The sequence below is a fragment of the Dermacentor albipictus genome, chromosome 8, assembly GCF_038994185.2.
Source record: "Dermacentor albipictus isolate Rhodes 1998 colony chromosome 8, USDA_Dalb.pri_finalv2, whole genome shotgun sequence".
Classification (NCBI taxonomy): domain Eukaryota; kingdom Metazoa; phylum Arthropoda; class Arachnida; order Ixodida; family Ixodidae; genus Dermacentor; species Dermacentor albipictus.
In genome coordinates this window covers 133,531,097-133,544,849 of record NC_091828.1, presented here as the reverse complement: position 1 = coordinate 133,544,849, position 13,753 = coordinate 133,531,097, and the positions used below count along the sequence as shown (strand labels likewise).

Genomic DNA, 13,753 nt, shown 5'->3' with positions numbered 1-13,753 from the left:
CACAGTGTACCTGTCGATTGTGAACGGACGAGTGTACATGGGAGAATGTATGGCATGAAATACCACCATGGAATACTGGAATGGAACCATATCATAAGAAGCTAACAAATCGGCTCAGAATGGCTGGACATCTGGCTCGCATAAACCTCATGGTCAAATTCACAAATAAAATCCACTGACCTTAGCCAAAAGCAAAGTACAAAGATTTTTAAGCACTTAAGGACTTTAAAGGCCTGGAAAGGCCAGTTGGAAATTTAAGGGTTTCAAGAACCACTACAAAACCTGTCAATTATAACTTAAAGTTAAAAGCAAGTTTATCGCGGGAAGTTCCTATCTATAGTAAATACATAATAAAGAAGAAATAGTTTTGTTCAGCAACTGCACCAATTTTGATGCAGTTTATTGCATGTAAAAGTAAAAGCTAAAATATGCCAACCATAGGAAGTGAAATTTAATTTAGGCCTCCAAGTTTTTTTTTTCGCTTTATAAATTTTTTTCAGATATCCTTGAATATAGCCACATAAAAAAAAGCTAAAGAATCAAGCTCTACTTCAATGACAAAAAAAATATAACAATACTGTAAACTGCGCCTATAAAGACCTTTAAAGCAGACAAAATTTATGTATATATACAAATCTCTAAAATATACCACTAACTCATGAGTAGGATTTTGAAGACTCATATAAGCACTGTAACCACTTCATTTACGCCATAAATTTGCATATAATGTTTTTCTGCTTTAGATGCTCGAACAGATGCAGTATGCAGAACTACAATACGTGACTTTGTTGCAATGTTATGGATTTGTAAATCTGCAAACTTGGCAATATTGCAAAAAAATTGACATACAATTAAAATTCCGATTCTTCCAGTTGGTGGAATCCAGCTCTCTCTTTTAAATCCGACTAATTTCCTTCAAATTGGTTCAGTTGTTGTCTTACGAGGGCATTATTGCAATCCACATATATATGAATGCAAAAACGGGAGTTTGCCGTGAGCTAGAGCTTCCTCTTTAAGAAAAAGGAAACAACACTACCTGCAAAACAAGGAAATGCAAATATTATGGTAATGCCATACCTTGATGAATACAACTTCCCACAGACTCAAAATCTTTTGAATGCTTCCCCTTCCATTTGCATGTGAAACCTAAAGCTTGAATGGAGCTGTCACCTGCCCTGAAAGCCTTGCTCTCACTAAACTTCACTGAAGGTGGAGTGACAGAAAGCCTGTGCACTATCAGGGTCAGAAAAAGATAAGGCATTGCGTGGCTACAGCTATCAGTCTGCACACTTGTGTTCAGTTCAGGGTATTTGTTGTGGCACATGGAGGCGGAGTTTGGCAGTCTTCACAATGAAAGATAAGAAGGTGACTAACCCCATATTTCCAGGTAATGAGAGATCCTAATGAGGCACAGCGTGTTAGCATGCCAATTGTTTTATGGAATGTTTGTGGCCATTACGTTCCTTACTCTATAAAAAGATTGAAAAAGTTAGGAACGTCAAGGTTTGAATGCGAACTGTGTGACAAAATAAATGGTGAGAAAAAGTTAAAATCTCTTCAGTCAAATTTATCCTTGCTTCAAGATATTCAAGGTTCTCTGGCATACCAAAAGGTTTACGTTTGTTTGTGTTGTAAGCCATTGTAAATGAAGTCACCAGTCGCCAGACATTTATTTATTCATGAAGTACTAAACAAATAATTTATCACACTGAAAGGGCTTTCTACAATCTCCTTGCATGTAAAATATCAAAAGGAGTACATAATTTGGTGCTAGGTAAACCAGACTTAACCAAGGTACCCCTACCTGCAAATGGATATTGCCTATTGATGCAAACTACCAAAATAAATAGGTTCTATATTAGTCATTCAAGCAAAGAAAAATCTCTCTTTGCACATAAAACACTGCTCTGTCAGAGCTAATTTACAGCTCCACCCATCTACTCCCTTCATAAAAGGATGCAAGCTAGACTGAAACAATGGCTTATCTGGCCCTAGCCCCTCAATGGGCATTCTTTTTTTCCCCCCAATCTGACAACCACTATCACTGGCACACAACTGCCGCAGTTCAAGATTGCACACAGCTTTGCAAACTTTACCCGAGGCCACTTTGACAGATCTCTGGAGTAGAAGTGCCAAAAAATATTTAAGATTTGAAATATAAACTTCACTTTTTGCCATTCAATTCACTACAATCCGGTAACATGATGCAAGAAATGTTTGAATATTCGCCCATCACCAAGTGTACAGGGCATGCTACACAAGTTTGGGCATAGCTACCTAGGATACATGAAGCAAAAAGTCGTGCTAAATTATTGCTGTTATTTGGCCACTCACTGCTAAATAAACGCAGCCAAAATTATGCTGGTATCTCAGCGGTTTCTAATTCAAGCAAACCTTTGCTGTGGGGCTAGTGGTAATGGGTGCAAGACAGGTTAGTTTCTTTCATGACTGCTTAGAGTGGACAAACTAGGGGCACCTCACTGTTTCTGAATTCAGAGCATACTGTTGAGTCCATTGGCAAAGCATCTGCACTGGCAGTCATATTTAAGCATAGGAGAGTGCCTTATCCTCATCTCCACAAGTCATCCACACACAAGACAGTGAAAAAAGAAAAGGTCCCCATTCATTCAACTCTGTCTGGAAGGATAACTACTGTGCTTAATTTCCTGCAGTTTACAGGACATTTCATCCAAATAGGGAGCATGAAATGAAGTGGTGGTGCAGCCCTGGTGGCATGCTGCGGAGGTGAGTCACGCTCTCTGTAGCAGACGACAGCAAGCAAGAGCACTGCAGGTTCTGTAAGCAAAAATTTATTGAAAGCCTTCGCACCAAATATGCAGATAAGTACTGCAGCTGCACCCTAATAAGTACAATACCTTAATTTCGAATACTTCGGTGACTCTATAAGGACTCGGAGCAAGGCTGATGGCGCTGTGTTTTATTTTGGAACAAAAGACAACATAGCACTCGTGTTGTGTCCTCCTTTCTCGTCCCTGTCTTTCCACAAGTTTTCTTTTACTTCTACTGTGGCATACAAAGTCAACATTCCGAGGTTCATTTTGACATGTAGCTCAAATGCCTGAATGTAAACAAAAGGACTGTATTTTCCAGAATATAGTCCACAGACATTACAAGTTTAAATATATTTCAACAGAACTGTTTGTTGGCCTAGTTGATGTTAGCTCAATTTGAAGTATTTGAAGCTTAAAATTGAAATTTTTCATGGCACGAACTACACATTATATATTTTTTTTAAGGTCCAGCAGCACACTTGAAGCAAAAAACATTCACATTGTGCCTGCAAATCTTTCCCACAATAAAACAGTGAAATTAAATGTGCAATGATCGTCACTGTCCACAAGCAATATTTCGGGCCCATAATGGCAGCTCCTGATATGCAAGTGAATGGTGCTCGCAATGCGTAAAGTGGCTATTTTTGAGTGCCTTGACTTGTGAGAATATGCGTAAAATCTTGTCACAGAATGTGCCATGCAATTATACGCAACTTCACAGATGCACAAAACCAAAGGACAGTTGTGACGGCACCGAAAGGATGTAGAGCCTTGACGGCATTGCTCAAGCTCACTGTCGTCAAATGTGTGCAAGAGGCTAAAGCTAAATCAAGCAGTGGCAAAAGTATTTGACGTCGAAGAAAGAAGTGGACAGATCTCAGCGGCATTTGGAAGGCCATGAAGACATTGACGAGGCTTTCACTGAATCTGACACGGTTAACTTCTTTTCGTCTAACAGCCCCAATGAAATTGATTTTGATGGGCTTTAGGACTGACAACTATATGCAGTATAATAAAGGGCCCAGGCTTTTACTGGCTGAAATTTAAATCTTTGCTTCTCTTTGCTTCCCTTGTACACAGGTTCGTCCCGACGAACTCTACAGCAGGTTACTGTAAAATTCTGAGGTGTCAATTTTACTGCTAGGAGATTTTATTTACCGTAATATTTTGTGGTCACTACCATGTTCTTACATTGTACTTGCATCTTCAAAATCTGACTTCTTCGTGAATTCTTGCACCATTTCAGGCTTTACCAGAACTCGAGTTACCACTACATCATCATCACTCCTTGATCGTGTTTTAACGTCATCACCTGAGCTTGTCCCTATGATAATGGCCATCCCAGGTTTAAGTGATCACGGCATTATTCAATTTTTATTGTTGTTCCAAATGCCACATTCACGCAATAACAGTAAATCTATTAGGGACTTCAACAAAGAAGACTTTCTATCTATAATAATGAGCTGTCCTCATTTTTAAAATAATTTCTTCCCAATTACCTCGCCCGTACCATTCAGAGCAATTGTTTTTCATTTAAAAACAAGATTCACAAACTAACAGACAGGTTTATCCCTTTATGAAAGGTTTTCTTGAACAGCACAACCCCCTGGTACAATAAAAATCTTAACAGACTGGCAAATCGCAAGAAAAGATTGTATCATGTTGCTGGGCACATCAGACAGCTTCACGTTGGATGGCTTATAAGACAGTGAATTCTAATTACCGGAGTAACTTGAAATCATGCAAATTCTACTTCTTCAACAAAACTCTTCCAGCAATGCTGAAAAGTAGCCCTAAACGGTTTTGGAACATGGTCGGGTTAACCAGTCTAGAAAAATATCATTAATGAACGCACACGGAGAAGTTTTTCAGGGAGAGCAGAGAGCATTAGTATTGAATTAATGTTTCAGTAAAGCGTTTACAGCTACCACCAACAATACTAATTTATCGTTTTTTCCCCTAGACAACTTTTCTCTTGATGGATCCAATCTGTACAAGTGCTAATGAAAGTCGGTTGATCATCAAAAAACGTAAAAAAATCATCTTCATGTGGCAGTGATGGCATTAATGCTAAGTTTGTGAAAAACACAAGAGAGTACTCTTACATAATTTTGGAGTGCATTTTTTCACAATCACTACAGGATGGCTCCCTTCCGGATGATTGGCTGATAGAAAAAGTTATTCCTGTTCCAGAATCCGCCTCAACATCTGATCCATACAACTATCGCCCCATTTCACTCACGGCCATACCATGCAAAATTATGGAGCGTATTATTTATTCACACCTGGTAACTTTTCTGGAAAGCAATTATTTCTTCACATCTGCACAGCATGGATTCCTCATGTTTTTTTCACGTGAAACTTGGTTACTAGCATTCACTAATGATCTTAATGTGGCTCTCGATTCTGGCTCAATAACTGACTATATCCTTCTCAATCTTGATAAAGCCTTTGATAAAGCCACTCACTCTCTTCTACTTTACAAATTAAGCTTTCTAAACATTGGCCCGAACGTACTAAGCTGGCTTATCGCCTTCCTCGCTAACGGTACTCAATTTGTGCCTTCACTTCTTGGTCCCTTACTATTTACAATTTACATTAATGATCTTCCTACTAATGCTTCGTAGAAAATATGTCTTTTTGCCAATTACTGTGTCGCTTACTGGAAAATAACGTCCCATAATGACAGTGCACCACAACAAACTGATCTTGATAACATCTACAGATTGAACACATCAAAATAATGCCTGTATCATGCCTTTCACCACCTAATGCACACTCATTGGTAACACAGTTCTTGATACTGTAATGTCATACAAATATTTAGGAGTACATATCACCTCAAATTTAATGTGTAAATTACATGCACATTCAGTCATCACAAAAGCTAACGACAGTCTTGGTTACATCCGACAAAATTTCTACCTTGCTGTGACAGAACTAAAAAGAACTACTCTACACAACCAACATCCGGCCTCATTTAGAGTGTGCCTTGTCCGTACGGCTTGTGAAACAGAACTTGCCAACGAAATTGAAGCCATTCAAAATCCCTCAGCTAGATTCATTCATCGCAACTATAATCGTACAGTGAGTGTAATGCTCAAGAAATCTTCCCTTATTCCACTGCTTATTAACCATTGCAAGATATCACGTCTCGCTCTGTTCCATAAAATATACTACCACAATCAAACTCTTTGCTCTCTCCTTATCACTCCTCCTACATTCATATCACATCACGTCGGTCATGCACATAAAGTTTTTGTTCCCACTGCTATACTGTATTACCTGTTCTAACTGATTTCATCCTAGAATTTGTAGTAGACAATGAAATCAGCTGCATCATAAAATTGTTAGTATCATGGATCAGTGCCACTTTAAACATGCCATAACTAACCTCTTTGCAACTGAATCAGCTATATATCTTACGCATGTATTACAGTTACTTAGTCTGGGAAAAGATGGGGAATGCAGGAGATGGAAATTCAAGACGATGAGCAAAACGTGAACAAGGTGAATGCAGGAGCCAACGTTTCGACAAGCGGACTTGTCTTCTCGGAGGTGACGTACGCTTTCCTCGCCACAGTATATATAGGTGGAGTTCTTCAAAAGGTGAGAGGGTGTGAGGCGGGAGGGTGCGGAAACAAGGGAAGGTGTGCTAGCGTGTCGAATTGAGAGTAGCCAGGGCCACCTTCCCACCCCGGTCTGTCAACGCACACGTGTTAGCCAGCGTGTCAAGGGCGTCTGACACGCCCGCTGGAAAAAAAAAGGGGGGGGTATGGAAAGGGGGAAAAAAGAAAAAAAGGGGGGGGATACGCCAAGAAATCAAACTAAGTGTTGTTGCCTATAGCTTGAAGTTTAGCATAGTGAATAGATTCTAAAGCTCCCTTTGAAACGTTTATGCCTATTGGTTGCAATGTCTTGAACTTATGGATAAGGTATGATTCTCTGTATTTTCTTTGTCGTTCAGAACGAAAATTTGACTGTAAGATGTAGAGTTTAAGTTCATCAAAGTTATGACCTGGTTGGTTGAAATGCTTGGCGACGGCTTTGGGAAGCTCTTTAGCTGTGTCTGCACGATGTCCGTTTAATCTGACGTTCATTGATTGTCCTGTTTCACCGATATATTGTTTCTTACAGAAGGAACATTCAAGCATATAAATCACATCCGAACTTGTACAAGTGAAGCTTGTTTTGACTTCATGTGTGTAACTATTTGCGGTGCTTTTAATTTTAATGTCACTTTGAAGGTGCCTGCAGCTTTTGCACCAAAGGCGACAACATGCTTTTATTACAGGGGAATGCCGTTGGCTGACTTTTGCATGCACTAACATGTCTTTAAAGTTCCTGTTTCAGCGATAGGTAACCCTAGGTACATATGGGAATGCTTTTCGCAGACGCTCGTTGCTTGATAATATTGGGTGGTATTTTCTTAGGATGTTACTTATGTTTGGGAGTGCATTAGAATATTTTGTTATAAAGGCCGGCGGTCTGCCAGATTCTAGTGTGGGCTGTCTCTTCGAGAATCTGACAGACCGCCACACCCTCCCGCTTCACACCCTCTTGCCTTTAGAAGAACCCCACCTATATATACCGTCGCCTTGAAGAAGACAAGTCCACTTGTCGAAATGTTGGCTCCTGCATTCACCTTGTTCACGTTTTGCTCATAGTTATTTATTCTGTGTTATACAATTGTTATAACTATCTCCATTTACTGTCGTGTCATACATCATCTGTATTATTATTGCCACATTAAACATGCCATAACCAACCTCATTGTTCCTTAATTAGATAGCTAATGCTTGTGTTACAGTTAATCTTTAATTGTGTTAATAATATACCCATTACTGTTGGAGTGTGATTTATTTGTATTCTTACTGCCATTTTAGACATACCATAATTGACATCACTGCATGTGAATTAGATAGCTAACCTTACATTCATATTAGTATTTTCTTGTTTGTTTATTTGTGTCATGTCTGTATTATTACCATCTACATTACTGTCGTGTTACAATTTCTTTGTATTGTTACTGTGTTCATGTAATATGTATGCATTTACACTGTCTGGATCACGTTGTGTGGCTGACGTGCCTGCCCCTCTCTGTAACGCCAAAAGGCCCTGATGATAAAAATACATCAAATAAATGAAATGAAAATGTGAGCAATAAATAAAGAAAAATTTTATTTTAGATCCAAATTGGCCCCTGCAATATTGGACCCCTGCAATATGCAATTGGCCCCTGCAAATTTCAATATACATTAGTATGTCAATGTGCACAATATAGGGACCTCTAAAGCTGCAGCATTGAGATCTACACTTGTCTAATAACTATTGTGCTAATGCCAACACACTCTACTGTGCAACCCACAAGCATTTCTATGCATACTTACTTCGCTAGTTGATTTCAATGCAGCGCTGATTTGCACCAACTATAGAATAGTTGCACTCCCTGTCACCACTGATGCACCAAAAATTGATATCTAATGTGATCAAAGCATAGACTGCCTCCTCTGAAAGCACATTAGGTGACTACAAACCAACATGTACTACCTGTAGCAGCAAGCATTTCAGCATGCAACACAGTATGTTTTGCCCAAATTTTGTTCACTATAATCATTTCCTGCTTTTAAAGGTCTGTGCCATCTCAGCACAGTGTACCTGTCGATTGTGAACAGACGAGTGTACATGGGAGAATGTATGGCATGAAATACCACCATGGTATACTGGAATGGAACCATATCATAAGAAGCTAACAAACACTGACAGCAAGGACAACATAGGGGAAATTATTGTGCTTAATAAATGATATAAAGAAACGATAAATTAATGGAAATTAAAGTGGATGAAAAAACAACTTGCCGCAGGTGGGAACCGAACCCACAACCTTCGCATTTCGCGTGCGATGCTCTACCAATTGAGCTACCGCGGCACTGTTTTCCCATCCACTTTCTTGGGTATTTATGTGTCCTGGTAGAACCCTGGGAGTGTTAGCCAGCGCCACCACTCACAAACCTTGGTGGCGGACGTGGAACGTCCTTTTTGCCGCAGGCGTCACGAGAACGTGATCTTTTTGAGTGAAGGCAACTGGTCAATAAACGCACATATGCTACCTGAAGGCATCAATGTTCAAGGCAGTTCAAGGTGCTGACATGCTGCGCTCTCTCTAGGTTCTGCACAGTCAATATAGGTGAAAGTATACAAATGTAGTTTGTAGCACTTAAAACTGCTACATTGCCATTCACCATAAAAAAAATGTATGGCAGTGTTTTTTTGCAACGATTTCTCCAGTATTCGCTAGCAAACATTGAACAATGTATCTGCACTTTTTTACGGCCTCCCAGATAACCGACGTTCACAAATCTTGACGTGGAACTTTGCACTACTGTTAAGATGCTGCATCTGGCATAGAGTTAGTATACTATGTGGCATCTGGACTGTGCGAGAAACTCAAGGCATGCATATAAAGAAGTGCAATTATTAAGTAACAACTGTTCATCAGCTACACAACAGAATAAGGAAGTTATGCCAGATGTGGTTATGCTAAATGACAAATTGTTGCAGGTGGCTGGAGGCTCATGCACTTACGTCACAGAATAAGGAACTAGTTCTTACTAAGCGCGATGTGCATGAATTGATGGTGTGCCTCATTGCAAAAGAGGCGTTGCTCATTGACATTCGCTGTATAGTGCCATCTATGCGTTTAACAAAAAGACACACACGGCGTCCCGTCCAGCAGGTTTCCAGTATGGAAGCAGGACCTCTGCGATTTGAAATTTCTCGAAAACTATTTGTAGACAGACTCACAGTTTCCTTATGGCTTTCCAGACTAGACCATGAAGTAGCGTCCGTTAGGGTAGGTCATCGTAAACATAACATTTATGCACTCGTGTACGTCATTATTTTTCTATAGCCACAAAAGCACTGCTTACCAAGGCCAGACATTCTAGAAAGCGCCTACAACTTCGCATTAATTATTAATATTGCAACGCCGCACCGGAGGGGCGCGGACGAGGTGTTGGTGATCGGCTGTTTCGGACCGTCTCATGGCATCTCTAGCCTTTTCACCATTCGCATTCTAAATAAGTCCATTCTGCATCCGTAACAATACCGACAATACTATGAATTAGGGGATTACTAAAAGGCGCGGCGACACATTCAAGGCTGAGAATTCAGCTAACAATTAAAACAGCGATAAAATTAAGTTTAATGAACAGATAAGTAAAAGTGCGTAAACCATAACTAATCAGCTGTTTATTGTGTTCTTTTGTAGTAAACTTTTCGACCCAACGTAGGCAGTCAGCCACCACCACAAAAATTGCGTCAAGGAAACGAAAAATTAGGCTTGAAAACTGTTTTGCCTTGCGAGCACGCACTCGCAGGGGCACAGCTGTCAAAGCGATTACGCAACGTTCACGAGCAGTCGTTCGGTGCTTCCACAGCTATTGTGAGTAAATACAGTACGGAATAGGAACTCAGAGATTTCGAAGATTTTATCGCAAATGCTCTAGACAGCAAAAAGCGCAAGCACGCGCTTTTAGTACGAGCGCGGCGCCGATGAAAACAGGCGAGGAGTATGGAGCCGGCGTACTTACGTCTGCTCTCTGTACCTTTCCCGATTAAAAATTTTAAAGGATGAACAGCAGCTAGTGAAAGCTCCCGATCGCGCAGCTTTACCAGCGCGGATAAGTGAAACGCTAGTCTGCCGAAGACTGCGGAGAACAAGGAAAAATAAAGCGTGTAATACCTACTACAGTCGCTGACGCTGTCCGCCCCCTCTTGCATTGGAGAAAATGTATTGGCAACAACGCGCTAAATTCCGGCTCAAGGCTTCTTCCCGGCAATTACAAGGACGACGACAACGGTCCACAACATTCGAGGTGCTGCTAGCCAGAGACGCGCAACGCTTGCTTGCTAGTTCCGGATTTGATTTCTTGTTCTGGCGCTTACACCGCTTGCACTTGGTTGGTTCGTACAATAAAGAACCCTTACCCACTACGGGAGATTTAAAGGCTAGAGGAAAGGGCCATGGATGAACGAATAACTTTTCTACCTCCATGCATAGAAGGAGGAGAGACATAATTACACTTACCCACTTCTCTTACATGGTGTACTGGAATGTGACAGTGTGTCGTCTGTACAGCAAAACAATGGGAAAACCGGGGAGACTTCTGCAATGACGCCACCAGTAGGGCGATGCGATCGACCGGCGTGCCTAGCGCGCAAAATTCAAACATGTGCAAAACTTTCTGCATTTATGGATTAAAACGCTCTATTGAAATTAATACAATTCACAAAAGGTAAACACTACAAAATGTTAGGATACATCAATAACGGTATCTAAGCTTGCATGTTTCCAACCACAGGTCATGCAGTGTTCCTTATCGTCTGTTCAGCGTTTCGGTTGCAGATGACAAACACTCGTCTACTCGTTCCGTTCGGTAAGCACACGTTTTTAGTATATCGAAACACACGACCGTAAGAAGCCCGGAAGGAGCACCTGCACTGTGCATGGTGGGTTGCGTGGGATTCCTTTCATGTTGCATCAGGCAGAAAGGCGGTCGCCAGGTTTCACTGAAGAAAACAAACAAACAAACGCGCACGCGCGCACACACACACATATTTACAAATCCAGCGATTCCCGTGCACATTAAGAATGTGCGAACGCGGCAGGAAAAACTACAACAATCTATCAACTGCTATCAACGACATAGAGTTTCCAACAAAAATTGCTGTAAGAAACTCCATGATCAGCGAGCTCAGTACGTAGTCGGATACAACTTGAGAAAAAAAGGGGGCGTTTACTCCTCCGAGGCGGATGCAACCAATGGGCGCGCACTCTGGACCGACGTCATGAGCCGGACGGCCGGTGACCACGCCGTCGGTTTACAGTTTTTTTAAAGCGTCATGAGCTTCATGTGGGTTGCACATTAACTTTGCCTCTTACCTCTGTTCATGTTTATGCATCAGTGCATGTGGCAGCTCGCCAGAAGTGTACATGAAAGGCTGCATATTGTGAAACACCTCGCTATACTGTTGCATTTTTCATGCATTCAGTCTTAGTACACAGACGGTTTCGCTGCCCATCACATACGATGGTAAAAATGTTAAACAATAACAACATCGTGCAGTGGGGTGTCATTTCCTGTCCGACGCTTTCGTCGTTACAAAGACGTTTTTCAGTGAATGGAGCCCAGCAAAGCAGTGCACTGAGATTTTGCAACTTTCACCATTTATTACTTCACCAATGTCATTGTCTGAACCTGGCTGTCGATTGTTATGCCGGTGGCTTGTGAATTAAATAATTGCCCCAATAAAACACATTCAACTTTACTCAGCATATTTTAGTACAAACAATGCTAGCAGAGCTATTCAGAGTGAAAAGTTCTGCTTACATTGGTGTTACTTGCTCAGTCAGATAAACAAATACAACAATGGTGATTTGATGTACAGACTGCAAACGGTGCCTTTCAAGCGTGCCCACGACTACTGCTATTAATGGCTACCCAAATTAGTTTTATGGGTCTCACTAAGCTAATGATGTTTGATAATTGTTCTCTTATTCGCATTACTTGACTGGGCCAGATAACCGAAATAAACAATGCCACCACATGAATGTGCTTTTGCATGCAAGCTGCCAACAGTGGCTGTCATTTTCGCGTTGATTGCTGCCGTTTCACCAACAGTGGCGACGGCTTGACTGTGATTTGATGAGCGGACTGCAAATGATGCCTTTCAAGCGTACCCTTGACTACTGCTATTAAAAGCTACCCGAATGAGTATTTTGGGCCTCACTAAGCTAATGATGTTTGATAATTGTTCTCCTATCCAAATTGCTTGCCTGGGCCAGATAACCAAAATAAACAATGCCACCACATGAATGTGCTTTTGCATGCAAGCTGCAAACAGTGGCTGTCATTTTTGCGTTACTGCTGTTTCACCTACAATGGCTATAACATGGCTGCGCTTTGAAGTGCAGATGCTAAAGGTGCCTTTCAAGCGTGCCCTAACGACTGTTATTTCATCACAGGGCCCATCATGCTCGTAGGTGGCTGCCGAATGCAGTATTTTGGGCCTTCTGACATTGGCATTATTCATCTCAACAGGCTGGAAAAAACAGTAGGGGCAGCACAACTACCTGGAAGCAGGCCACCTATCAAGGGCATTTTGCTTTGCATTGCTCTTGTTTGTTCAGGTGGCTTGATGAAATTAAATGATGGTGCAGTGAAGCAAACCGAGCCAACGGTGTATTTTTGTAATTGCATGGCTGCATGTATTGGCCTTTAGAGGCATGTAAACTTGACGGCTCCGACACGACTGCTATTATTTTCCTTTCGACACACAGGCTGCCAAGATTGGCGATCAATTTTGCCTCGGCTGCTGCTATTTCACCATAGGGCCCATCAACTCGAGAATGGCTGCCCTAGTGAGCACTTTGGGCCTCACTAAGCCAATGACGTTTTATAACTGTTCCCTCATTCACATTAATTGCGCGAGCCAGATAACCAAAATACACAATGCAACCACATGAACGTGCTTTGGCGTGCAGGCTGCTAACAGTGGCTGTCAATTTTGCGTTGACTACTGCTTTTTCGTGTCAAGCTGGACAGTGGTTGCCCGAATGAGAATTCTGGGCTCCACATAGTTATTCAGGGTTAATGATTGTATTTGCATTTGAACACGTTTACATGCCAGTACTTACATTGAGCACGATCTGTGCAGGACGTTGCTTTTTCAGAATTGAGCTTCCATTAAAAGGAATATGTCACCAAATGCACTGCTTATTTATTTGAGAGGTCATGGGAGGATGGTTGGCTGCTGCGAACTCACGGGCAAAGTTTTGGTAGCCCTAATAAAAGCTGATATTTCGTTAATAAGAAGCTGTTATGCTTCGTCGAGTGGCTCAATGCCAGACAGCTCGCAGTTGGAGTCACTTTCCTCGGTGTCATCTTCATCCACTTGGA

The 13,753-nt window shown here is 41.4% G+C and overlaps 1 protein-coding gene across 6 annotated transcripts in view; it reads right to left on the bottom strand.

Annotated features, from left to right (window-relative positions):
• The window catches only part of LOC135913479 (uncharacterized), a 43,644-nt gene extending 32,620 nt beyond the window's left edge, over positions 1–11,024 (bottom strand). Inside the window, exon 1 of one of the 6 annotated variants that reach the window (XM_065446039.2) lies at positions 10,882–11,024. Coding sequence is in view for 2 of the 6 variants with exons in the window: in XM_065446037.1 (XP_065302109.1) it covers positions 10,541–10,869 (329 nt within the window). In the remaining 4 variants the exon portion in view is untranslated. The other 5 variants (XM_065446037.1, XM_065446038.2, XM_065446040.1 and 2 more) reach the window with 5 other exon arrangements.
• Positions 11,025–13,753: the final 2,729 nt, after the last annotated feature.